The sequence below is a fragment of the Choloepus didactylus genome, chromosome 10, assembly GCF_015220235.1.
Source record: "Choloepus didactylus isolate mChoDid1 chromosome 10, mChoDid1.pri, whole genome shotgun sequence".
NCBI classification, from domain to species: Eukaryota; Metazoa; Chordata; class Mammalia; order Pilosa; family Megalonychidae; genus Choloepus; species Choloepus didactylus.
The window spans coordinates 84453164-84479512 of NC_051316.1; the positions used below are offsets into that span (position 1 = coordinate 84453164).

Below are 26349 nucleotides of genomic sequence, written 5' to 3' on the forward strand. Positions count from 1 at the left end.
ATATCCTCTTATAATTTTTTTAATTTCTTCAGGATCTGCAGTTATGTCACCTTTTTCATTCATTATTTTGTTTATATGGGTCTTCTCTCTTTTTGATTTTGTCAGTCTAGCTAGGGGCTTGTCAATCTTGTTGATCTTCTCAAAGAACCAACTTTTGGTGATATTTATCCTCTCTATTGTTTTTTTGTTCTCTATGTCATTTATTTCTGCTTTAATCCTTGTTATTTCTTTTCTTGTACTTGGTTTAGGATTGGTTTGCTGTTCATTTTCTAGCTTCTTCAGTTGATCCATTAGTTCTTTGATTTTGGCTCTTTCTTCCTTTTTAATATATGCGTTTAGTGCTATAAATTTCCCCCTTAGCACTGCTTTTGCTGCATCCCATAGGTTTTGGTATGTTGTGTTCTCATTTTCATTCGTCTCTATATATTTAGCAATTTCTCTTGCTATTTCTTCTTTAACCCACTGATTGTTTAGGGGTGTGTTGTTTAACCTGCAGGTATTTGTGAATTTTCTAAGTCTCTGATGGTTATTGACTTCTAATTGTATTCCATTGTGGTCAGAGAATGTGCTTTGAATAATTTCAATCTTTTTAAATTTATTGAGGCTTGTTTTATGTCCCAGCATATGATCTATTCTGGAGAAAGTTCCATGAGCACTAGAAAAGTATGTGTATCCTGGTGATTTGGGATGTAATGTCCTGTATATGTCTGTTAAATCTAATTCATTTATCAGATTGTTTAGGTTTTCAATTTCCTTATTGGTCTTCTGTCTGGTTGATCTATCTATAGGAGAGAGTGATGTGTTGAAGTCTCCCACAATTATTGTGGAAACATCAATTGCTTCCTTTAGTTTTGCCAGTGTTTCTCTCATGTATTTTGTGGCACCTTGATTGGGTGCATAGGCATTTACAATTGTTATTTCTTCTTGCTGAATTGCCCCTTTTATTAGTATGTAGTGGCCTTCTTTGTCTCTCAAAACATCCCTGCATTTGAAGTCTATTTTATCTGAGATTAATATTGCTACACCTGCTTTCTTTTGGCTGTGGCTTGCATGAAATATTTTTTTCCATCCGTTCACTTTCAGTTTCTTTGTGTCCCTGTGTCTAGGATGAGTCTCTTGTATGCAACATATTGATGGTTCATTTTTTTTGATCCATTCTGCGAACCTATATCTTTTTATTGGGGAGTTTAATCCATTTACATTCAACGTTAAAACCGTGAAGGCATTTCTTGAATCGGCCATCTTATCCTTTGGTTTATGTTTGCCATATTTTTCCCTCTCTCTATTACTATCCTTTATTGTACCCATACCGAATCTCTTTAGTACTGAACCTTTCTCCAAGTCTCTCTGTCCTGTCTTTGTTTCTCTGTCTGTAGGGCTCCCTTTAGTATCTCCAGTAGGGCAGGTGTCTTGTTAGCAAATTCTCTCAGCATTTGTTTGTCTGTGAAAAATTTAAGCTCTCCCTCAAATTTGAAGGAGAGCTTTGCTGGATAAAGTATTCTTGGCTGGAAATTTTTCTCACTCAGAATTTTAAATATATCGTGCCACTGCCTTCTTGCCTCCATGGTGGCTGCTGAGTAGTCACTACTTAGTCTTATGCTGTTTCCTTTGTATGTGGTGAATTGCTTTTCTCTTGCTGCTTTCAGAACTTGCTCCTTCTCTTCTGTGTTTGACAGTGTGATCAGTATATGTCTCGGAGTGGGTTTATTTGGATTTATTCTATTTGGAGTTTGCTGAGCATTTATGATTTGTGTATTTATGTTGTTTTGAAGATTTGGGAAGTTTTCCCCAACAATTTCTTTGAATACTGTTCCTAGACCTTTACCCTTTTCTTCCCCTTCTGGGACACCAATGAGTCTTATATTGGGACGTTTCATATTATCTATCATATCCCTGAGGTCCATTTCGATTTTTTCAATTTTTTTCCCCATTCTTTCTTTTATGCTTTCATTTTCCATTCTGTCATCTTCCAGGTCACTGATTCGTTGTTCGACTTCCTCTAGTCTTGTACTATGAGTGTCCAGAATGTTTTTAATTTGGTCAACAGTTTCTTTAATTTCCATAAGATCATCCATTTTTTTATTTAGTCTTGCAATGTCTTCTTTATGCTCTTCTAGAGTCTTCTTGATTTCCTTTATATCCCGTACTATGGTCTCATTGTTCATCTTTAGTTCTTTGAGTAGCTGCTCTAGGTGCTGTGTCTCTTCTGGTCTTTTGATTTGGGTGCTTGGGCTTGGGTTATCCATATCGTCTGTTTTTTTCATATGCTTTATAATTTTCTGTTGTTTTTGGCCTCGTGGCATTTGCTGAACTTGATAGGGTTCTTTTAGGGTTTGTAGACCTATTGAAGTCCTTATCTCTAATTTATCAGATCTACAGCTTCGTGGAGTACACTTTCTCTAACTAACCAGCAGGTGGCGTCCACGAGCCACCTGTTCTCCACAAGCCAGCTCTCCCCTGCTTAGCCTTTTTTTTGGTGAGTGGGGGAGTGAGTCTTGTGGGGCCCAATTGGTGTACCAAGCTTGCGTGTGTAGTTGGTGTTGCCTGCCCTGTATGTGGGGCGTGTTTCTGGGCAGTCGGGGAGGGGGGTGGCCCTAACAATCAAATCTCCCTGATGATCCTAGAGTTTTAAAGCTGCTGCAATAGTCTAATCCTTCAGTTCAGTCCTGCCACAGTTTGTCTCTGCCACTGACCCACAAGTCCTTGGTATTGGCGTATGGCTCCTGAGACTTGCAAGTGGGCCCCTCTTCCAGGCCGTGCACCCCGGGTCCTCTGTTGAGGGATGACTGTGCTATGTCACAGGTGAGTGCCGTCCCCCCAGGGCAGTTCTGGGCTGCTGGGCTGTGTAGGGAGGCTCCCAGTCTGCTCAAATGATGGCTGAATGGGGCTTTGTTAATTCACACTGCTCCACCTTCCCAGCTCTGGGACAATCAGCTGAGGTTGCAGGGAAGGCTAATGTCCACTCCCAGTTTTGTGGTGTGTGCCTGTTATTTGAAGCACTTCCGTCACACTGGGTTGTCTGTGGCAGCTCTGGGCTATGGGGCTGGCGATGGTCAGGAGTGTTTCCTGTCCACCAGGATGGTGGCTGTGAGCGGACACCCCCCTTTTCTTGGAAAGTTGTGGTGTTTAGTGAATTTTCTCAGCCACTGGATTATTGCCTTTTGTCTCAGAGCTCTCTTAGTTCTGCTCTTGACTTGACGTGCCCAAATAGCAATTCTTTGAAGCTTTCTGTATTGGGCTTCTTAGAGTAATTGTTTTAGAAAAAGAAAAAAGGATTAAAAAAAAAATAAAAAAAAAAAAAAGGGCCCTCCTCAGAGATCTAATGGGTTATTGAAATGCTAATAGACAAAGCAACCAGGGCCATTAAGGAAAGGTCCACAGGGCAGAGAGATCAGCTTTTCTTCGGGATTTGCATATACGCCTCAAGGCCTGAGCTCCGCCCTTCCCCTTTCTGTGTTCACCAGAACTCCAAAAATCCTCTGCTTTTATTTTGGAGTTTTTCGTGTTATTTTTTTTTTTCTATGCCTGTCTCCTCTCTGCTGGGCTGGCAGCTCTCAGATTCTCTGGTGTCTGGTCTCAGTCTATCTATGGTTGGAGTTTGAATCAGTAGAATGAGTTTCCGAGAAGGGCCGCCACTGCAGTTCTCCCTTCTCCTTCCCGGAGCTGGCAGCCCCTCCTCCCACGGGACTGAGCCTGGCAGGGAGGGGCGCGGGTCCCCTGGCCGCAAAAACTTACAGATTTCGCTGATCTCAGCAGTTCGACATTTTCATGAGTGTTGTATGAAGTATGCCCAAAGACAGATTGCTCTGTGGTGTCCAGTCCACGGAGTTCCTGGCTTTTTACCTACTTTCCTGGAGGAGTAACTAAAACTTACAGCTCACCAGTCTGCCATCTTGCCCCGCCTCCTATGATTGACTCTTGAGAGATAAGAGAAAGCAAAGCCATCTTTTCTATGATGTATAAGAATTAGGAACAGAGTTTCACTTATCTTCAAAGGGAGCAAAGGATAAGGTAACTGTCTCATTCTGCATATAATAGGTACTCCATAAATATCTGTTGGCAGGATGAATGAAAAGGGTATATTGTAGGGAAGCTAGTCCTTTTTCATTCTGGAGCAGTTGCTTTGTGGAAACAAATGAGGAAGTCTCCTCCCTCATGTAGAAAAGGAGAGGTCATACTTGTGCTTGCCCACAGTCAGTTTCGGTTAAGAAATTTTTCTATTATTACTCCCAAATTTCATCTTTTACCAGCCAGCCATGGCTTCTCCGTCTACTCATACAAAGCTTTCTTCCACTTCTTCTTGTTATTTTAAAATGAAATAGACAGGGAGATATGGTGCTCTTTGAACTCTCCAGCTTTCTCATTCAGCCCTACGTTTGCACCATTTCCCCTTAGTGGCTTGAAAAAGGAGTTGTTGTATCATCCCCCCCCCCTGCTTTAAGTACCATATATCTTTTTATTTAGATATAATTCACATTACATAAAAGTCACCATTTGAAAGGATAAAATTCAGTGGTTTCTAATATATTTTCTTGGTTGTTTCCTGAGTTTGAGTTGGTGGGAAATGTGGTCTCAAGGCTGGTATATGCAGAGCTGATTCACATTATCCAATGTTATTTGTATCTGTTTACTATTATGCCTGTTACTAATAAAATTTAGGGCAAAGCACAATGAATGAGAAATAGAAAGACTGGGTCCTTGCATTAGTTTAACCTTAAAATCTGAGAGAACTTGAACAAATCACTTCCCGTTTCCTTTTTTCAGTTTCCTCAGCTATAAGATAAGGGATAATAACTGTTCTTTCTCACAGGGATGTGGCAAGATCATAGGGTCCCTGTGATGGTTAGGTTCATGTGTCAACTTGGCCAGTTGATGGTATCCAGGTGTCTGGTCAAGCAAGCACCTGCGTAGCTGTTATTGCAAGGACATTTCTGGCTGGTTAATAAACCAGAAGGCTGGTTTATTAAGTCATCAGTCAATTGACTGCAGCTGTGACTGATTACATCAACGAAGGGCATGTCTTCTACAATGAGAGAATTCAGTCAGCTGTATTTAAGCTAATCAGTTGAAGACTTTTAAGGGATAAAGGGAGAAAACCTTTACTTCTTCGGCAAGCCAGCGAAGCGTCTCCTGAGGAGTTCATTGAACACCTTCATCAGAGTTGCCAGTTTGTGGCCTGCCCTGTGGAATTTGGACTTGTGCATCCTGCCCTACAGAATGTGGACTTGTGCATCCCCACAGTTGCCTGAGACACTTTTATAAAATCTTATATTTACAGATATCTCTTGTTGGTTCTGTTTCCCTAGAGAACCCTAACAGATACAGCTTGTTATCGAGAGTGGGATGGTTCTTGAGAAACAGAATCTTAAAATGGGCTTTTACAATTGATTTTCTGCTCTGATTAGATTCAAGGGCACTAATGACTCTGTTTCCAATAGTAAAGATGGCACTGACAGTCCATGGCGTGAGTTGGCAATGGAGACACACAAAATATCAACATTGGATTCTCCTAATCATATTCTTGTATGAAGCAAGGCTCTGGGTGACAGTGTTTTTGACACCTTGACAGAGTTTTGTGGAGTTAAGAGGTATAATGATGTTGGCTTGTTGCTCTTAGATATGCTGGATAAAGTTGTAAGAGAAAGGGACAAGCTAAAGGCTTCAAATTTGAAACTTAAACATTGTATGACAGATATAAAGGTTTCTGTGTGTGCCCTGAAAGAAAAATCTTACTTCCTGTGGCCACAGACTTGAGATTTCTGAAAATGAGTCCCAGAGTCTCATTTAGTTTAGCATAAACTAAAATCTCAACCTCGCAGGGTGTCTGCTGTTACAGTAAAGGCATTGATTGGAAAAGAATAGGGTCCTAAAACTTGGGATGGGGTCATATGGATTGATAATAATGGCAGAGAGGACACTGGGACTCTGGATTCTGCTGAATCTTTTCTACATATACCTGTAGTGATCTGTCCTGAGGAGGAAACAGGTCTCCTACCTCCAATCTGCCCTGAGGAGATGGCTACCCACCCTCCAGTCTGCTTTGAGGAAACAACTTCCCAAACTCCAGTCTGCCCTAAGGAGCATGCCATCCACCTCCACCTAAAGAGATTAACCCTTCAGTGCCTAATAAACCTGTAATCACCTCCCCTGAGGAAGCAGCCCTCACTCCTCTGTATGGAGAGATTAAGCCTGTCTCAGAGATGAAACTGCAGCAGAATGTCCTGAGGTAAATCTCTTGAAGGATACTTCTAATTCTTTTCATGACCCACCCCCACCACCAGTCTTTGCTTCAAGACCTATAACTAAAGTCCCAACAGGCCTTGAAGGGTGAGGTACAAAGTGTGACCCATGAGGATGTACACTATAGTCCAAAAGAACTGTATGAGTTTTATAATTTATACAGACAGAAATCAGGGGAATATGTGTGGGAATGGATATTAAGGGTGTGGGATAATGGTGGAAGGAGTATAAAGTTGGATCAGGCTGAATTTACTGACATGGGCCCTCTAAGCAGAGATTCTGCATTAAATGTTGGCTGAAACATGGATCAAAAGATGGCCCACATTACCTGAGGTCGAAATGCCAGAGGAAGGGATTCAAAGGCTTAGAGAGATTGGAAAGTTAGAGTGGATTTATCATGGAAGACCTGCTCATACACCCATGGAATGTCCAGAGGACACAGCTTTTACCAGGATTGTGAGGAATAAATTTGAGAGACTAGCTCTGTATTTCCTGGAGAGCTCTGTAATTGCCCTTCTCTGTAAGTCGGATATTACTGTGGCAACTGCTATCACTGAGTTGGAATCCTTAAACACAATGGGGATAATCAGATCATGAGTTGGCAGAAGCCACGTGGCAGCAGTTAATCACCCAAGACAAGGTAGGCATGGCTACCATAAAGGAAAACAGGCTCAAAGCAGCAGTCAGAGTAATCTGACTCGCAGAGACTTATGGCATTGGCTAGTAGATCATGGAATCCCTAGAAGTAAAATAGATGGGCAGTCTACTAAATTCTTGTTGATGTGTATAAGCAGAAGAATTCTAGGTGAAGTGAACAAAAGTCTAACTTGAATTACAAAAACAGAGAGTCACGGCCCCTTAGTCAATTTCCAGACTTGAGACAGTTTACAGACCCAGAGTCCCTTGAATGAGGGGAAGGCCAGGTACCCTTGGGGAAAGATCCTGTCACACTGCCCAAAATGAATACTGTTAATCTTCCTCCCAGCCTTCCCCAAGGGGACCTACGGTCTTTTACCAGGGTAACTGTGCATTGGGGAAAAGGAACTGATCAGATATTTTGGGGCTTATTAGACACTGGTTCAGAAGTGACATTAATTCCAGGAGACCCACAACATCCCTCTGGTCCACTAGTCAGAGTAAGCAGCTTATGGAGGTCAGGTGATCAATGGAGTTTTAGCTCAGGTCCATCTTACAGTGGGTCTAGTTGGTCCACAGACCCTCTCTGTGGTTATGTCCCCAGTTCCAGAATGCATAATTGGAATAGACATACTTAGCAACTGGCATAATCCCCACACTGGTTCCCAGTCTTGTGGAGTGAGGGCTATTATGATAGGAAAGGCCAAGTGGAAGCCACTAGAATTGCCCCTGCCTAGCAAAATAGTGAACTAGAAGCAATAACAAATTCCTGGAGGGATTGCAGAGATTAATGCCACTCTTAAGGACTTGAAGGACGCAGGGGTGGTGATTCCCACCACATCCCCGTTCAACTCTCCTATTTGACCTGTGCAGAAATCGGATGGGTCTTGGAGGATGACAGTGGGTTATTATAAGCTAAAACAGGTGGTGACTCCAATTGCATCTGCTGTTCCAGATGTGTTATCATTGCTTGAGCAAATCAACCCATCCCCTGGTACCTGGTGTGTAGCTATTGATCTGGAAAATGCTTTTTTTCTCAATAGCTGCTAGTAAGGACCACCAGAAACAGTTTGCATTCAGCTGGCAAGGCTGCAGTATACTTTCACTGTCCTTCCTCAGGGTTATATCAACTCTCCAGCCCTATGTCATAATATTGTCTGCAGGGATCTTGATTATTTCTCCCTCCCACAAGACATCACACTGGTCCATTATATTGATGATATCACATTGATTGGACCTAGTGAGCAAGATTTGTTGGTAAAGCATTTGTATGTCAGAGGATGGAAGAGAAATCCAACAAAAGTACAGGGACCTTCCACCTCAGTGAAATTTCTAGGTGTCCAGTGGTGTGGGGCATGTCAAGATATTCCTTCTAAGGTGAAGGATAAGCTGTTGCATCTGGCCCCACCTATGACCAAAAAAGAGACACAACATTAGTTGGCCTCTTTGGATTTGGGAGACAACATATTCCTCATTTGGGTGTGCTAATCTGGCCCATTTACGGAGTGACCCAAAAAGCTTCTAGTTTTTAGTGAGGACCACAACAAGATGAGGCTCTGTGACAGGTCCAGGTTGCTGTGCAAGTTGCTCTGCCACTTGGACCATATGATTCAGCTGATCCAATGGTGCTGGAAGTGTCAGTGGCAAATAGAGATACTGTTTGGAGCCTTTGGCAGGCTCCTGTAGGAGAATCACAACGCAGGCCCTTAGGATTTTGGAGTAAAACCTTACCATCCTCTGCAGATAACTACTCTCCTCTTGAGAAGCAGCTTTTGGCCTGCTGTTGGGCCTTAGTAGAGACAGAACACTTAACCATGGGCCACCAAGTTACCACGAGACCTGAGTTACCTATCGTGAGCTGGGTGTTGTCCAATCCACCAAGCCATAAAGTTGGGCATGCACAGTAGAACTCCATCATAAAATGGAAATGGTATATATGAGATAGGGCTTGAGCAGGTCCTGAAGGTGCAAGTAAGTTACACGAGGAAGTGGCACAAGTGCCCATGGCCCCCACTCCTGCCACCTTACCTTCTCTTTCCCAGCCCACAGCTATGGCATCTTGGGGAGTTCCATGCAATCAGTTGACTGAGGAAGAGAAAACTCGGGCCTGGTTTACAGATGGTTCTGCATGATAATGCAGGAACCACCTGAAAGTGGACAGCTGCAGCACTGTAGCTCCTTTCTGGGATGTTCCTAAAGGACAGTGGTGAGGGGAAATCCTTCCAGTGGGCAGAACTTTGAGCAGTGTACCTGGTTGTTCACTTTGCTTGGAAGGAGAACTGGCCAGAAATGTGTGTGTATGCTGATTCATGGGCTGTTGCTAATCCTTTGGCTGGATGGTCAAGGACTTGGAAGGAACATGATTGGAAAATTGGTGTCAAAGAAGTCTGGGGAAAAGGTATGTGGATAGAGCTTTCTCAGTGGGCAAAAAACATGAAGACATTTTTATCCCTTGTGAATGCTCACCAGAGGATGACTTCAGCAGAGGAAGATTTTAATAATCAAGTGGATAAATGACACATTCAGTGGTTACCAGTCAGCCTATTTCCTCAGCCACACCTGTCATTGCCCATTGGGCTCATGAACAGTGGTCATGGTGGTAGGGATGGAGGTTATGCATGGGCTTAGCAACATGGACCTCCAGTCACCAAGGCTGACCTGACCACAGCCACTGCTGAGTGCCCAGTCTGCCAGCAGCAGAGACCTATACTCAATTCCCGATACGGCACCATTCCCCAAGGTGATCAGCCTGCTACCTGGTAGCAGGTTGATTACATTGGACCACTTCCATCATAGAAGGGGCAGCATTTGTTCTCACTGGAATAGCAGTATACTCTGGAGATGGGTTTGCCTTCCCTTCATGCAATGCTTCTGCCAAAACTACCATCCGTGGACTTAATGAAGTGCCTCATCCACCATCATGGTGTTCCACACAGCATTTCTTCTGACCAAGGAACCTTCTTCACAGCAAATTAAGTGAGGGAATGGGTACATGCTCGTAGAATTCTCTTGTCTTAAACCATGTTCTCCATCATCCAGAGGCAGCTGGGTTGACAGAACGGTGGGATGGCCTGTTGAAGACTCAATTATGGTGCCAAGTAGGATCCTAAGTCTGTGTGGAGCTGCCAACTCTGCCTATGATTTGTATGGGTGAGCTAGCACCTAGTGCTACAAGCAGCAATGCCAACACCAACAGGCTTGCCCTCAGCATTCTTTGCTTTCCAGGCTAAGTCTAGCTTTCTCTTCTGACTTACCCTACAACTCTTTGTCCCCACCATGTTTTCCTGTTACGCTGTCAGGGATCCCTAACTAGGGATGGGTCTCCCTTAAGTCTTCTCTTCCCCTTTGTATACCAGAAAGCTAGCTAGTGACTCAGTGCCTCATACCAGATATTTTTGAATATATGGGGAATCCTACAGGAAAAACTTGCCTGTTTGGAGTTCCATAATTGGGTTCCAAGACACTTAAGATTCATGTGCTTGGCTAGAACATATTTCCAAAAGCTTGTAGAAATAAGAGCCTAAACCAAGAGAATTCTCCTGATGTGGGTGTGCCATAAAGTATATTTCAGAACAGACAACAAAGAATTGAAGGGGATTTTTGATCAATTTTAGAATGGTTAGATTGTTTTTAGTATCACAGGTTTGCTTCTCCATGAAATTTCAAATTTTGGATTCCTATTAGAGAATTTTCAATATGACCCCTTGGCTTTCTTTGAATGGAGAGATTGAGGCATGGACAGAGCACTTGGTGGATTGAACTGAGACCTGTATAAGCAGATAGTAATTCAAGACCAGCCTTATTCCTAAATCTGGGAGCTGTGACTTTTGGCCAGGTAAGTGAGAGGCAGTAGACATGTAGACTCTTTGATTATGCATTTTTTAATCATTTGGTCCTGGAATGTATATGGGGCCTGGCCTTTGGAGGTACAGGCTGAAAACCTGTTTAGCTGAGGAATTTGTTCATGGGTTCTGTGTGATCAAGCTTTAGCTAATCAGGGATGGTGCTTGACCTTTATAGGACTGAAATTTGTCAGCAATTTATGACCCCTTAGGCCTGCTTTGCAGTGTGTCAGGTCTGATTTAGGCTGGTTAGCAGCTAAGTCTCAGTATATCAGTAAGGTCAGCACATCTCAGCAAGCTCGTCATTCTCCTTGGGGGCATGTTCCTGAGGGAAGAAAGAGGATTACCTCCCATTGCCCATAATTCTCTGCTGCATATAGTTTCTGAGTAGTTTATGGAGGGCATAGTTCTACAGGAAAAAAAAATACTTCTCAGTCACCAGAACAAGTCATTTTCCTCATTGAACAGATCCCAGCTGCATTGGCCAGTGGCCCCACATCAGTCTCTTTATGTTGCTTCTGACTTCGCTTCGTGGTAGAGAGGGAAAACAATCTCAAGCTGACTCCTGTATAAATCAGACTTCTGTTCCACCTATCCTTTTTGCACTCTGCATGTGTGACTGCCAACTTTGAAAGATAAGTTAGGTACCTCCTGGTCCTGGCCCTGTCACTCTCTGGCAGGGACACTTGGAAAGGTAGGCCAAGTTTGGAGCAGGCATGTTCTTTGCTTGCAGAACAGTTTTATTTGGCCCCAGGGAGATTTAGAAAGGTCTGAACAGGGAGAGGGGGATTATGGCTGGTGAGACCTTCCTTCGGGATCCCTGTGACACCTCTCAGATGCTTTGACTAAAGATATTTTGCATGCCAGGTGGTCTTCTGACTAACTCACTCTTTCAGTTCCCCTTTAAAGCTCCTACAGCTCTGAACCTCCCCACGACTCTGCGTGAGTGTTTGTGTCTCATGTTGAATTTCCATCTTGACTCATCTGTCTCCAGGCGAAGATCCCTGCAACAATTTAAAGTGGAAACTAGACCTTGAGAATGTCTGTTCAGAGTGTTTCACAGCTTCTGGATAAATGCCTTTCCCTTCTTAACCCAATCTGTTTTTCCAGTTCTGCCCAACTAGCTTGAACAGCCCTGCTTTGAGGAAGCTTCCCAAGTGAGGTGGATGCTTGTGCTATTTGTGGCAAAGCTTCTTACCTCTTAAAAAGTACCGCCATCCTTTTAACCTGGCCAGGATTCCCAGGAGCCACAGTCACTGTCAGGGGGCTGCAGCGTTGCTCACCTAGCTCAGGAACAAGGGCCACAGAAATTGCCTGCCCAACCCAAAAGGCAAGTCTCCTGAGGAGGCCTGAGTATCCTTTGGCCCTCTGGGGGCCCTTTAGAAAGGTGGGAGAAAGAGCCCTCCTTTTTCATCAGAACTCCTATTTACTGTTGTTTACCACTTTCCCTCTTACCTCTCCTTCTTGTTTATGCTGAAAACATGGGAAGGTGGAAAGATACAAAGGTAGTTTATAGTCAAAGCCATATGAGTTCTCTTGTGAAGTGTTAAGACTATAACTAGAGATAACATGTGCCTCATGTCCTAATCATGTCTTCTACTTTTTGAGCCTCTGTTTTTCTGGAAAATCAAACTACCTAAAAGATGGACTGAATGTGTCTGGGCGGGCAGATGGACATGACAGGGTCACATTGGCCACAAGTATATCATCTAGAGACCTCAACCAGTGATTGATGGATAAGGCAGGAAGAAATCTTTGTTCTGGTGATCTTCCCCAGTCTTGAGAGCTTGAATCTCATCCCAGCCTAGGAAGCCTGGACCCAAGCCTGACAAAGATAATAGCTGCTGCTTTTGCACTCTCAATGAGTGGTATGGAGTTGGACTGAGATTTATTGTCTTCTCTATATTTCTTATTTTAAACCCTTTTCTTTTTCCTGGCTGAAATCTGGGAAACTCCTCAGTAAATTGGCTGTGACTTCCACTAAAATTAGACAGTTTTCAAGTTATCTTTTTCTGTATTTAGATGTGATTATAGTTGTACTGTCAGTCCTTATCTCTTCTGTCATCCCGCCAGCTCCCAAATGGATTAGGAGGTGTTTGCTCTGCCGGCAGTGTTGGCTGCATAATGAGGTGGATGTTAAGAAATGGGTTGTTAACATCTCTTGGGATCTGAATTTTCTTCCTTGGTTGAGGGGGAAGCAATGTTACTGGAATAAGGCAGTAGGGAGGCAAATGTTGGCTCTGGAATCAACCTTTTCTCCTCTGAATCTTGGATAAGGAAAGGAAATCATTCTTAATTTAAAAGCTTGTGTATTTACTATATAAGACTCTCTGTTCTGCAGAGAAAGATCCTAGGATGGTTCTCATGGACTGTCTTCCTGGTTCCTTGGCTAAAGAGGCCATTTTCTGTTGAGGATTGTCATGAGGAATATCTAAGGGCAACCAGAGTAGCAAGATTTGAGAGCCTGGTTTGGCCAGGCTGGGTGAATCAAATTTGTTTATCTGTGGTTGGCCTACAGGGAGCAGAAGGCTTTTTCTCATTAGATCAGGCTTAGGGGAGGTAGAATAGGAATGGCTTTACCAGATTGGTATCAGCTAACCAAAGCTCTGTATTGAGAAGGATTCTGAGGTTCTCTAGGTTTATCAAGCAATGTTTTCTCTCTGCTTTGTTTGGGGAGTGGAGAGGGTTATCATGTATCATGTCTTTGACATTTTATGCTACAGAGCTTCAAGGGGCCCTAGCTTATTGCTTGGGCATTATGTTGCAACCAACAACTTGGGGGTCCGTTGAAGATAAGCACATTCAGTTTCTTGATGAGTCCTTACTAGAATTGTTGATTTGTTAGGAATTAGGACCACATGAGAGTCACCTAGCTAACAAGTCTCCAGGGAAATGGGTTGCCTCTGGCAAAGAGAGACTGAGAAATTTAGGTGATGAAACCAGGGCCCTGACCCTTAGACAGCTTTGGGTCAATATGGTATCACTTCAGGCTACTTTGTTCCTAATTCTGGATTCCAAAACAATCTGTGGTCCTGACTTCAGCAGTAGAGGGTCCATTTCAGCCCAGGTAGCTCACCCTACTTTCCCTGGTCATTGCCCTAGCACAGCTTTAAGGGAGTTCTTGTTTTCTTGTTTGTTCTCTTGCTGTATCTATTCAACAAGAAGTGGACTAGATGTCTACTCTGAGAACATGGTGCTCTTTGATGTTAACTGCACTTGGCTCTTTATTCTTAAGCTTCTCCAAATGCCGAGAACAGATTATATACTTACAAAACATAGACACACACACACACCACACTAAACAAACAAAAACCACCTAGAGCTTGTCTCAGTAGGAAGGAAGACTCCCTTTGTATTTGCTCAGACAGTTTCTTCTTGTGTTCTTTCTTCTTTCCGAGACTGGAAGCTTCTCGAAGTATAGGACTCCGTCTTATGTTTCTTTATATCCTATAGACCAGAAATGAGAGAGGTAGATAGGCAGGGAAGAAGAAAGATGGGGGGAGAAGAACAAGGGAAGGAAATGGGGGAGGGGAAAGAGTAAGAGCTATATTTAGTGAAAGGGAGAGACACTCACCAAGGGTGTGAGAGTGAGCTTGCTGGCGAGGGTTGTGTGTGCGTGAGTGTGCTGGGAAAGGGGGTGTGTGCGCCAGGAACGTGTGAGGAGGGTTGTTACCCTATGGGAGGTTGCAGGCAGGAAGCAGCTGGAGAGGAGGAGGAGCAGCAGCAGGAGCAGTAGCTGCCCTGCTTTCTGTCTCAGTCTCAAAGCCCGGAATCGATTGAGTTAGAATTCCACGTCTGGTTGAAGTTTGACTGCTGTTTCTTTCAGCAGGGTGGTCATCAGAAATCACCCTCGGCAGAGAGGTGTGGAGCAGATTGGATTCCTAGATTTGTAGCCAGCGAGACTCCTGCCCAGCCCTTCACTGAGGGGATTTCTCTGCTGCTCATTGTTCCTATCATCAACTTTGTGCTGCTGTGGAGCCAGCCAGCTGGGTGCAACTGAGAATAATAGCTCCTTGGTTCTATTTGTCAGTTGAGCAAACAGCAGAGCTGTGGCTTAGAAAGTTCATCTGTGGCTTCTCTTTAAAACTAAGGCGTGCCTCTCTGAATGGATTTTCTCTGAAAGACAGCACTTGAGTTCTAAACTTGAGAATTCATGGTTTTCATGTAGTTTTTTTGTTTCATTTTCTTAATCCTTATTTTGGTTGCAGCAGAAAGGTAAGTGGTATTGAGTATATGACTGACTGAATGATAAGCAGAGACAAAAGCAAAGCATTTGTGGGTGGAATATGGAGCAGCTACTTTAATTACATAACTATTTGAGCCAACTTGCTGGTGGGGGCCATTATAATGAGTGAAAAATAGCATACTCGGCACTGAGGGTAGAATCTTCATATGCATGTGGTCTCCTATCTGTATACAAATAACCCATCCATCCCTTTGGATATGTGCACACTTGCATACAAATAATCTGTTTCTCTCTCGACATATCCATATGTGTTTGTAAATAACCATTCCATTCCTCTTCTGTATACATACATATTGACATCTCCATCATTTGTCTTATATGAATACACGTAAACCATCTCTGCCTCCATTTATGCATATGTGCATACATATACAGAGCCAATCTGTTCCTTCATCTCATGCATGTATGCATGTAGCCGGGAAACCTTCCTATTCTTATATATGCCTGTGTATATAGTGAAACTTTTCCATCCTCCCAATGTGTGTGTGTGAGTGTGTGTGTGTGAGTGTGTGTGTGTATGAGTGTATGTGTGTGTGTGAGTGTATTTGCGTGTGTATACTGTCCTTCTGTCTAATGTTGATTATTAAGTCATTCCTCCCTTGTGTGAACATACCATGTAAACAGAAGGCTCATCCTGAGTTTTCTCAGGCTTGAGTATGTACACATGAATCATGGATAGTCTGTCCTTTTGTCTCACGCATGTATAGTGAAAAGAGCACTAACTTTTTAGATTGAAGACCCACCTTTAAATCCTAGCTCTTCTCAGTGGCCTTAGTCACGTCATTTATCCTCTCTCAGCTTCCTTTTTCTCATCTGTGAAATCAGAATAATAATCCTTCCCTCTTGCCTCTCAGAATAGGCAAAAATGTGATGATAAAATAGGAATCTTGTAAACTTAAAAATTCTAAACAAATATAATCCTTTACTACTGTTATTTGTTCCTCTGTGTGTGTGTGTGTGTGTGTGTGTGTGTGTGTTGTGTAGAATAGCGTACCTTTGACCCAGCTGCATTGAGATTATGCTCTTGTCTGTGAGAGGTCTCCAAGCCCTCTGTGAAGGAGTAGCTTCTGTTAAAGTAATTGGACTTATCCTGTGAGTTTTGCCCAGAGTATTGGAAAGGAGCTACATGGACCTACAGGATATCCAAAAAAGAAAGGGTTGAGAGGGAGAAAAGTACTCATCCTTCTGCAGGGTGGAGTCTTAATACTTTGTTCTTTGTAGCCACAGGGCGTATTGAACCTGTCACAAAATGGAAATGGTGTAGTGCTTCCAGCTAGGGTCAAAGTGAGCAGGTGAAAAGATGAGTGAAAGAAAAGAGCATTCTGTCCCTGAGGTGACAGCCTCCTCTTTCCAGTGTGCATCTACTGACAAGTGTCAAAGGCTTTCCAGAGTGTCTCCCACACTAGCTTTCTAGATCTGCACTGGCCAAGGTGGTAGCCACTGGCCACATGTAGCTGTTAAGCACTTGAAATGTGTCTAATCTAAATAGAGATGTGCTGTAAATGTAAGACATATATCAGATTTCCTGGTGTTATGAAAAAAGGATGCAAATATATGATTAATAATTTTTATATTGATTACATTTTGAAATTTTGGATATATTGGGTTAAACAAAATATATTAATAAAATTAATTTCATCTGTTTCTTTTTACTTTTTTATGTGATGAAGCAAAATTTAAATTACATCTGGCACACATTTTATTTCTATTGGATAGCTCTGTTCTAGACCCATCACTAGCGTAAGAGTCAGGGCAGCCTTTCTGACTAGAAGGGCAAATGGGAGCCCCATCATGGAAGATGGTAGAAACCATTACAGGACCTGTTCCTACCAGTCTCAGGGATACTAGCTAATAGACGGTATGGCAGAGGCCAGTGCTGCCACTACCCTTTTTTTTTTTTTGTTCTGGATGTGTTCCCAGAAAATTGTGAGTAAGTATGGTTGGGGAGAGGTTTTCAACTTAGTTTTTTAGGGTGAAAGGGTTGTAAGCCATCAGTCTAGAAGGAAACTGAAAGCTTGAAGGCAGCATGTTGTCATGGAAACAGAAGTGGGCTAGAAATTAGGAGACTTGGATTCTAATTCAGCTCTGCCATCAGCACATTTATCCTTTCCAGGCACTGAGTTCTCACTGTATGCCAGGTCATATGCCAGGCATAATAATGCCCTGTGCTAGGCATTGGGGTTTCAAAAGCTAATGAGACACAGCTTGCAAAATAATGGAGTTCACCCCCACTGTGGGCCCTCCTCCCAACTAGGAGTCCACAAAGTAAAACAGATTAACAACAATAACATGGGGGCCAATTGTAGGCCAAGGTAACATGGTAACAGGGCTTTTGAGAAGCTAAAGGACCTGCCATGATTCAAATTCAAAAATTAAACACACACACACACACACACACACACACACACACACACACACACACACACACACACACACACACAAACACGATGATAACCAAACAAAACTACTTCATAGGCAAGATCACAATGTAGTATGAGATTCCAGGCCTAGATATCCTCTAAAGGACCCTTCCAACCATGGCCTATTCTGATTTTCTCTTCTTGTACCTTTTATTCAGTGGCCAAAAAAAAAAAACTGAGCTCCTTATGTGCCAGGCACTATTCTAGGTTCTGGAGGTGCAGCAATGAACAAAACAGAGTCCATGCTCACATTCTAGGATGGAGAAGTTGGGAAAGGAGTCAGATAATAAGTTCTATGGAGAAAATATAGCAGGTAAAGGAATATAGAATGGGATTTGTTTTTGTTTTGTTTTGTTTGGGTGGGGAGAATGAAGGAGATTTCTGTTCCTAGCTTCTGTAGTCTGTCTGCTCACAAGAGCCACAAGGTGATATGGAGAAAAGAAGGGATGATGAGCCAGATTCTGGGTGTGTATGTATTTGTTTTATGGTTTATCATACTACTTGCTGTAATAAACCATGGTGCTACTGAAAAGAAGCCCTGGGCAAGGCTCAGAATATTCAGCTGTCCTGATTGGCATTCAGGCTTCATTCTCAGATCTTGATGTGCCAATCTACTGTAGGCTGGACCCTTTCTCATGCTACTACTATACCTTAAATGGACAGTACCTGAGGCCTCACTTCTTGGATACTGAACCTTAAGGTTTTCTTTCCTTTGTGTATGTCAAGGTTCTGGCTTATACTTGGAGTTCCTCTTAATGCTGGTGAGGACGGGTGGCAAGTCCCAGGAGCTTCAGTAATGGGACCTTGCTAAGTATCTGATCTAGGGCATTCTCTAGGCCCTTTGGCTAATCTCACTTTTCATACCTTGTGTCCCAGATAATAATTTTCCTCTGACAAGATATTCTATAAGCATTGATTCTTTCCCAAAGATTAACAGTTTAAGAGTGCCTCTTTCTGCTGCGGCCCCTAGAAGCCCACACCTCTCACCATATTAACCGTACAGCATAATTGATAAATGGCCCTGGTAAGATCTTTCCTGTAGGGAGTGCTCAGGGCTCTTTGCTTTCTGCCTTCTGGGCTTGTTTCATACAAAGCGAGAGGCTGCTTGATGTACTTACTTAGAGTGCTGACTTGTTTCAGAGATCCTCTGGTTGTCTTCTCCAAGCCAAGATTTGGGTCAGAAGCAATTTTTTTTCTTTTTTTCTTTTCTTTTCTTTTTTTTTTCCAGAAGCAGTTTTTACAAGGAATACTCAGATTCCTAACCATTTTTATTTGATAAGTCAGAGAGAAAGAAAAAATTCTGCCATTTCAGAAAACTGAAGGTTTTTTTCTCTCAACTTTTTTTTTTTTCCAGTAGGCTGGTACTAATGTGGTATGATTTAAAGGGCCTGCTCTCTACCACAGTTCTCACCTTTCCATCATCAAAACCTTATCCTTTTGGTTAATTCAATTTATTTTGATGTGTTCCCTTTTCAAGTGCAGATGAACCCCAAGAAGGCTGCCTTATTTCTCCCAGCCTTAGGCATCCCTTAGGAGAAGAATACAGATAGTTTATAGCCATTTTTGAACTTATATATATTTGGAGAGCTGACCAGAGTGCATAGGTCCACTGGATTGAGCCAAGTGACAGCGCTAGAGTGAGGGAATCTAGAGTGTTGGGTTTGAGCTGGGCGGACCTCCAGGCCTCCTTATGCCATCCCAGCTCAAGCTTTATTTCTTTTCTGTGGCCTTCCCTGTGCTGGTAATCCTCTCTTACCTCCATCCCACTTCTCACTCCCCTAATTAATTGCTCACTTTTAATTACAACTTGTATTATAACATATCACTTTATATTGTGATTATCTATCTCTTGCCCCAAACCTTAATGTATTAGGGAGTGGGAACTGAATCTGCTGTGTCTTATATACCTGGTTGATGTCTTAGTGCCTGGCACCTGGTTGGTGCTTATTTAATTAAACTGAGTTGGAGACTAAGCTGTCTTTCTCACAATCTGGCCCCTATCATTTCACTCCTCTGGTTGTTAAAGGCAGAGAGAGTCTGGGGAAGGACCTGGCATTGGGTTGAGATTTGTGGCCCTGAGGGCTGCCTTTGAGTCTGTTCTAGCTTCTGGTATCCCAGTGGACTTTGAGAAAAGTGACTGGTTGATCCTCTGGGCATCACATTGAGCTCTGCTCCCTGCTTCAAAGCCTGAAGATCTGGATGAATGAGTTTGATGCCTTTAGGGGATCTGTATCTCCAAGAGGTGATTCTCAACGTTCCGGAGTTCATCCAGGGGCAGTGGCTACCAACTCAGAAGAGGGTTTAGTGGGTTTTGTTTGTTTGTTTAATATGGAAGCAAGCATTTTTGTTTGCTGAAAGAAGGACTTAGAGAAATTGCTATGGCAGCTCTAGTTGGAAATTCCCTATTTGTCAGTATAGGGAATCAAGCAGTTCTGCCTTCAGTCCTTCAGGATTCCATTGGAGAAAGCCCCAAGAAATGGTGGCTTTGCCATTTGCCCCCTGTAAGGCTGGCAAGTCAGTGTTGTAGCCACTGCAGTCTGGGAGGAGACACCAGGCAAGACTGACCAGAAGTTAGGTGACGCCCATCTGGAATTGTTCTGAGGGACAGGAGCAGAAAGCCTCAAGTTAACCTGGCCTGCAGTGAAGCAGTTACCTCATCTTAACCAAAGTGGGACTGGCCTTGGAGGACCTGGCAATGAGATCTGAGTCTCACCAGTATTAGAAAGGAAAGCTATAGCCATCTATACCTTCCTCCTGCTTTCTGGCTTCCCAAGGGAGAATGGTAAGCCTCATCTCACCTGAATGAAGTGTTGAGGACTAAATATTTTGTTCTTCCTTTTTCTTGCCTTAAAAAGAAAATTTCTAGGAGAAAGCAGGACTGACCCAAAGAATGACCCCCTGATGGTAGGATTTTAGGTTTTCTACAAAGCATTAGAAGGGATTGGGAAGGTAGAGGTGTGGGGCTAGAGGAGAAGTCATGGTTCACTCAAATCATACCATTTAGGTGGTTGCATGCTTGGTTTAGGTATTGGTTTCCTTGCTTCTGTGTCTCAGAGACTTGCCATGTCAGTAATAATAATACTGCAATGCTTTATAGTTTACTAAATACTAGTCTCTCATTTTGACTTTATCACATTCCTGTGATTATCTTCCCCATTTTACAGATGGGGAAACTAAGGCATGGAGAGGTCAAGTGTTTGATCCAAAGTCACTGGTGAAGCAAGGCCCAAACTTAAGCGTCCTAATTCTTAGACCAGTGGTTCTTGCTCATAGCCTCATGCAGTTATACACAGAGCTCCCATCTTGGTTTAATAAGCAATCTTCTCCTTTGAGACAAACTTGAAAGCCTAATTGCCAGCTCCAATCCTAGTAGAGCCAGCACATTGTTCAGGGTCTGTCTAACTATAGATGCTGAGACAAAATCAGGGGCACCCAAGCCCTGTGTGGTTAGTTGAAAAGAAAAGTGTGGCTTCAGAAATATAGATCTTTGTACCTGTGGGAGGAGAATAGCAAGAATTTGATAAGTTAGCCCTGGCATTAGGGGTTTTGTCTGCCTGGGCAGCTGAGCACTGTGCCCAAGGCCTGGGAATTCTGATTGTGCACATAGTGTTTCCTTTTTCTCTCAACAAGATAGACTGGTTTGGCCAGATTAGGGATGTGACTGGTGCTGGCCCCATTGAGACCTTGGGATAAAGCACTAATTGGGCTTCTACAATGCCTTGCAGGATGTGTAGAGTTCTCAGATGAGGAATTGGAGCTGAAGAGGAGAGGGGAAGATGTGATATGGTACCTAATCTAGTTTCTGTCTCTTGGTTCTTAGCCTAATTATCTAGTAAAGGAGTCAATTTTATCTCTATCCCAAGTCCTGTGACTCATCCTTTTTGGTTTTTCCTCACCTTGAGAAGTACATTGCTTTTAAATTCCAGCCTTATGCACTTTAGATGGTGGCCTTTCCTGAAAATGAGTTGCTGTAGGAGCAGTTAGCTTGCATTCTTTACAGGCAGTTTTCCCCTTTTAGGGTTAGTGTAAGTACTCAGAAAAGAAAAGGAGGCAGGGACTAAGAAGACTAGAACTAGATCATATCGAGAAAATGGGGAGCCATCTCTGGTCAAAGAACATGAAGGGTAGCCTCTCACTAACCCATCCTTACCCCTCTCCCAGAGTGACCCAGCAGAACCAGAGAGTATTGACAGTCCCATGCATCTCCTAGACACTCCACTTTCCCCTTGGTTCTTTTCACTCTGATCCTTGCTCCTTCCCTATTCTTTGCACATTCCTAGTAAAAAGGGAATGGACTCAGCCCGTGTAAGGTAGTGGTCATCTCAGCCTGTGTAAGTGTAGTGGCCTGTAGCTTAGAGTGTAAGGTCAAGACTGGTAGCAGGTACTGTCTTCTTTTTGAATTGCAAAGTACCTTGGGATGCTCTGTGTTGTAACCAACTCATATCTCTGTGCATTGTTCTCTCCAGGCCAATCAGAGGACTTGAACAACCCTCTTTTACTCCAGTAGTGGGCATTGTGCTGGGAAATCACTTACCCAGGTAAGGAAGTATGTATCCATACTTCCTATATGCATCTGGGTGAAGTATTCAGGGAAGGAAGCATTGGAACAGATCCTCTGTGGACCAGGAGAAACTGAACCTGGATATTGATTAGGTTGCACCAAGACCTTAGGAATATTGAGTGCAGCTCAGGAACACCAAGCTGAGACTGAGCTTCCTTCATCTCCAGTTGTGAGCCTATCATACCTGTGCCTTTGCCTACCTGCTTCTCTAGATCCAAACATGCTAAATGCCACCAGAGTTCTGGACAGTGACTCTTATTCTAGAATTAGGTGCAGAAAATATTTTTTTTCTTCAAGTTTAAAATACTTCCCATGGTCCTTTTTCCAAGTGAAGGGGTTGTTATCACTAATCAAAGGGAAAACGCTTGAGCTATAAGCACAGGCAGGAGTGAACCTTTGAATGCTGAGTCTTCACCAGAACAATGAACTGGAAAAAGAAAAAGAAAAAAGAAAAAAAAAAAAAAGGAAAAGAAACATTTCATGTCTTGTCTTTCACTGACTGTGTATGTGGTTTGAGCTTTGGTGGTTAAACATTTATTTGTTCATTCCTGAGCCAGACCCTAGTGCTGAATTTTGTGAAGGTTCAAGTAAAGAGTCTCTCATTGACCTCCCCTTCTTCCAGGAGGCTGTCTGAATACAGAAGCCTTTGAGTACCTGCCCATAACAACCTTGATTCTATTTTACGTCAATCTTGTAATGGGAAGCCAAAAGATAAAACTGCCTAACGGCAGCCTTTAAGGCCAGGATTGGGAAACAGGTTAGAGTTGATTCCTGGTGCTTTAGAAGGTAGCATTCTTATTTCTGCATGAAAGCTTGATTCAAATTATAATTATCCTGCTTTCTGACCTGAGTGCACTATTTTCCTTTTTCACTAGCTGCAGGATAAGAGTCAAGCCAGGATCCAAGGGCATGTGCCAGGTTTGCAGACCATACATGGGGCTGTTCCCGGCAGCCCTGTGGGATAAATCCAAGGCAACAGCCATCAATAATTGCTAGAAACAGACTGAAAAAGAGCAGGACAGAGTATTATCTTCTCTGTTAAACATTCCGACCAGAAATAAGAGGAAGAAGCAGGTATCCTCTCAGACCCTCAGGGGAAAAATGAAGCGACTGTTGCATGAGTCAGAAGAAATCACAATCACCCTGGGACCCTCCTCCTTGCTCTCCCCCGGTAAGGCTAAGGCAGAGACCATCTGTGGCATCAAGAACAAGTCCTCAGGTTCTGCTGGATCCTCACTAGAGGACAGTTCTCTGCTCCCTCACTGTGTGTCAGTAGTGGCAGCCACTGGTGGGAATAGAGATGGGGGCATGGCCCAGCATTGCAGCTTTGAGCAGCAGGCCAAAAGCCAGCTTCCTCTGGGCTCCACTGCCTGTGTGTCAGAGTCTGGTTCTCAGGACCTCTCAACTGTCAGCATTATCATGAGCTGTCAAGAGCCCTCAGAGAAGAACCATACCAAGCCTCTTTTGTCCAGAGGTCCTGGCCAAGGCTGCAGCTGTGAACAGCGAGAGCCTTTGGGGGATGTAGTGGAATATATCATCAAAGAACTGCAAGGCATCAGCCGTCTCCAGACTGAGATTGCTGAGCTGCAGCAGCACTTGAGCCAAGTCCGGGGTTCTGTGGATGAGGTCTCTAGCTGTGTAGACTCAGTACTGAGTGAAATAGAAGGCTTGCAGGTGGGCAGCAGCTCCTTGGTCAAGGTGTGTGGGGGAGAAAAGGCCCAGGAACCCTATTTAAACAGACCCAGTGAGGAAGCCATTCTGTATCTCTATGGGCTTCCAGAACAAGATGGGGAAAATACCATGGAGCTGGTGGACTGCTTCCTGGCCAAGCACCTCCGTGTTAATGGTATACAGTGCAATAGATACATCAAAGAGGCTTATAGGACAGGCAAAACCCCTGCCCCCAGGCCTACTGTTGTGAAGCTTGCACATCTAGAGCATAGAGACTTCATCTTGCAGGAATCAATCCTCTTGCAGAGTGTAGGGGTCCAGATTGCCACCAAAGAAGAACCAAGCTGGTCAGGGGATTATAAAACCCCTCAAAAGGAGTCCATATCATTTTTGCAACAACAGCTTCAGGATCACAGTTGGAATTCTGTAAACCAGGATGAACAAGTTCTTCAGAGGGAAACAGTGGACAGAGGACCCATTACAGAAGCATATAAATTGAGGGCTCAGAATCAACGCAGAGAACCCCAGGCTCCTGCTCAGCAAGGTCTTTGCTTCCTACCCAAGAACAATTTAGCAAAGCAAATTGAAGTTTCTAAGCCAGACGAAAAAGTAAAAGGAACATCAGGAAATTCCCAAGTTGTCAGTGGCAGTTGTGGTGAACTTTCAGGGAGAGAGGCTTCTCTGTCTACTTTCCATCAATTTGAGGAACCTTCCCTATTGTTAATCTCGAAAGAGGAGGATTCTGGGCAATCCATGTTTTTCAAACAGTACAGCCAAGGACTAGAAGCATGTAAAGTATCAAGAAGAGAAAATGACCGCAGCAGTAAAAGTGAGGCCAGCACCTGTTTGTCACTGTCTGGATTGCTGAAGACAGAGAGAATAAATGCAGAGGACAAGCTCCTGGGCCATGATGCGGGGCTTGATATTCTGAGCTCAAAGCAGCTTGAAGACCTTTTGAAAGACAAGTCTGGAAAATGTGCAACTCTGAGCTGTGACAGTATGATGGAGGAAATTAGCATTGGTTCTGAGACCTTCAGTGACATGGTTCATATTGACCTGATTGAGGAAGAGGAATGTGCTGCTCGGGTCCTTAAGGATGTCTTTGACAAGTCCTCTTGTATTCTGGGTACCTTGCAGGAGGAGGAAGATGTGGAAATCAAGTTTTACAGAAGTAAACTGGGCAGAGCAATTCATCACTTCCGTTCAGCTCTGCAGGGGGTGTTTCAGAAGCTGGAGAACAGTGAGTCCATCAGTACTGAAGACCTGGAAAGCAGTGAAAGTGGTTCCCAGTCAGAGAACAGTGATAAACTTCTTGGGACCATGAATTCAGAGGGTGGCCAGGATTGCTCAGTGGAGAGCCCTGAGAGTCAAGGGAGTGAGAGCTTGCTCAGTGTCTTCTCTGCTGGAGTGCCCATTTCCGCATATGGAGATCAAACCCCTCAGGACCCCAAGAAACTCTCTCTTGCTTCTGATAACTCACCTCTTGCATATGCTTTGCCAGGTTTTGCTCTGGCTCCATGTCTAGGAAACAAGACATATTCCAGGCCAGAATCTCCTAAGCATGCTAGACTAAGCCTAGAACAAGTGTGTGCAGAGACCATCTACCTCAACAAATGCATCAACAATTTTAAAAATGTTCTAAGAGAGAAAAGACTGAGGCAGAAGAAACTTTTGCATGAGCTAATACAGAAGGCAAACCATCTCTCAATAGAAGACATGCACTCAGGTATTCTAACATTCTGTTTAATGGGGTGCCAGCTGACTGGGTGTGGCCTCCTTCTGGCCAGCATGAAACCCAGTATGGTGGTGAATTCCACAAAGTGATGGAGAGGTCTACAGCTTGAATCAATCTAAATTACTCTAGTACAGATTTTAGAATAATCCTGTGGGGATTACAGTGAAAAAGGTTCTAAAGCAAAAGAAAGTTCCTGTTCTCAGGGAGCATCCAGTCTATTTGAGAGGGATTACCGAAAATACCTTTTCAAAAAGAAGTAGGAACATCTGGGAGAAAGTTTAGAGTTGCAGGACTTTTAGGATTTTGAGACTGTTTAGTTAAAGTAGAAGTGAGCTTGGGAGACAGGAATGAGGCATATTTCCTCAGGGATACTAGAGGGACTGAGAAAGAAACCCATGCTGCATTTTAAAATTATTTTCCATGGATTTCCTTTTTTTTCAGCTTTTTTATTTTGAAATAACAGGACAGTTGCAAAATAATTGAAAAACGATATGGAGAACTCCAATATACCCTTACTCTGATACCCAGATTTATCAACTTCTAACATTTTGCCACATTTGTTATCCCTCCCTCCCTCTTTCCCTCTCTCTCTTTTCCCTCCCTTGCTCCCTCCGTTTCTTCCTTCCTCTCTCCCTACCTCATCTATTTTCTGAACATTTGGGAGAAAGTTGCATATATCATGTTCCTTGAGTATTTAATACTTCCATATGTATTTCCTAAGAACAAGGAAGAATATTCACTCATATAATCACATTAAGTACAGTTATTACATTCAAGAAATTTAGTATTGATGTAAAGCATACAGTCTATATTCCAATTTTTTCAATTGTCCCAATAATGTTCTTTTGGACATTTTCTCCTCCATTATTAGAGCTAATCCAAAATTGTGTTGCATTTCATTGTCATTGTCTCTTTAGTCTCTCTCTCTCTCTCCTTCCCTCCCTCGCTCCCTCCCTCCCCTCTCTCTAAGTTGTTGCAACATAGAATCTCCAATCTCA

General features: G+C 43.3%; 2 protein-coding genes across 5 annotated transcripts in view; both read left to right on the forward strand.

The window, feature by feature from the left end:
• The window catches only part of UNC13B (unc-13 homolog B), a 322323-nt gene that overhangs the window by 226576 nt on the left and 69398 nt on the right, over positions 1–26349 (forward strand). The window lies entirely within an intron of this gene.
• LOC119545456 lies at positions 14754–25803 on the forward strand. Its single transcript, XM_037850974.1, has 2 exons — positions 14754–14933; positions 22821–25803. Exon 2 carries the CDS (start codon positions 23047–23049, stop codon positions 25438–25440), a length of 2394 nt encoding a protein of 797 aa, XP_037706902.1. The 5' UTR covers positions 14754–14933; positions 22821–23046; the 3' UTR covers positions 25441–25803.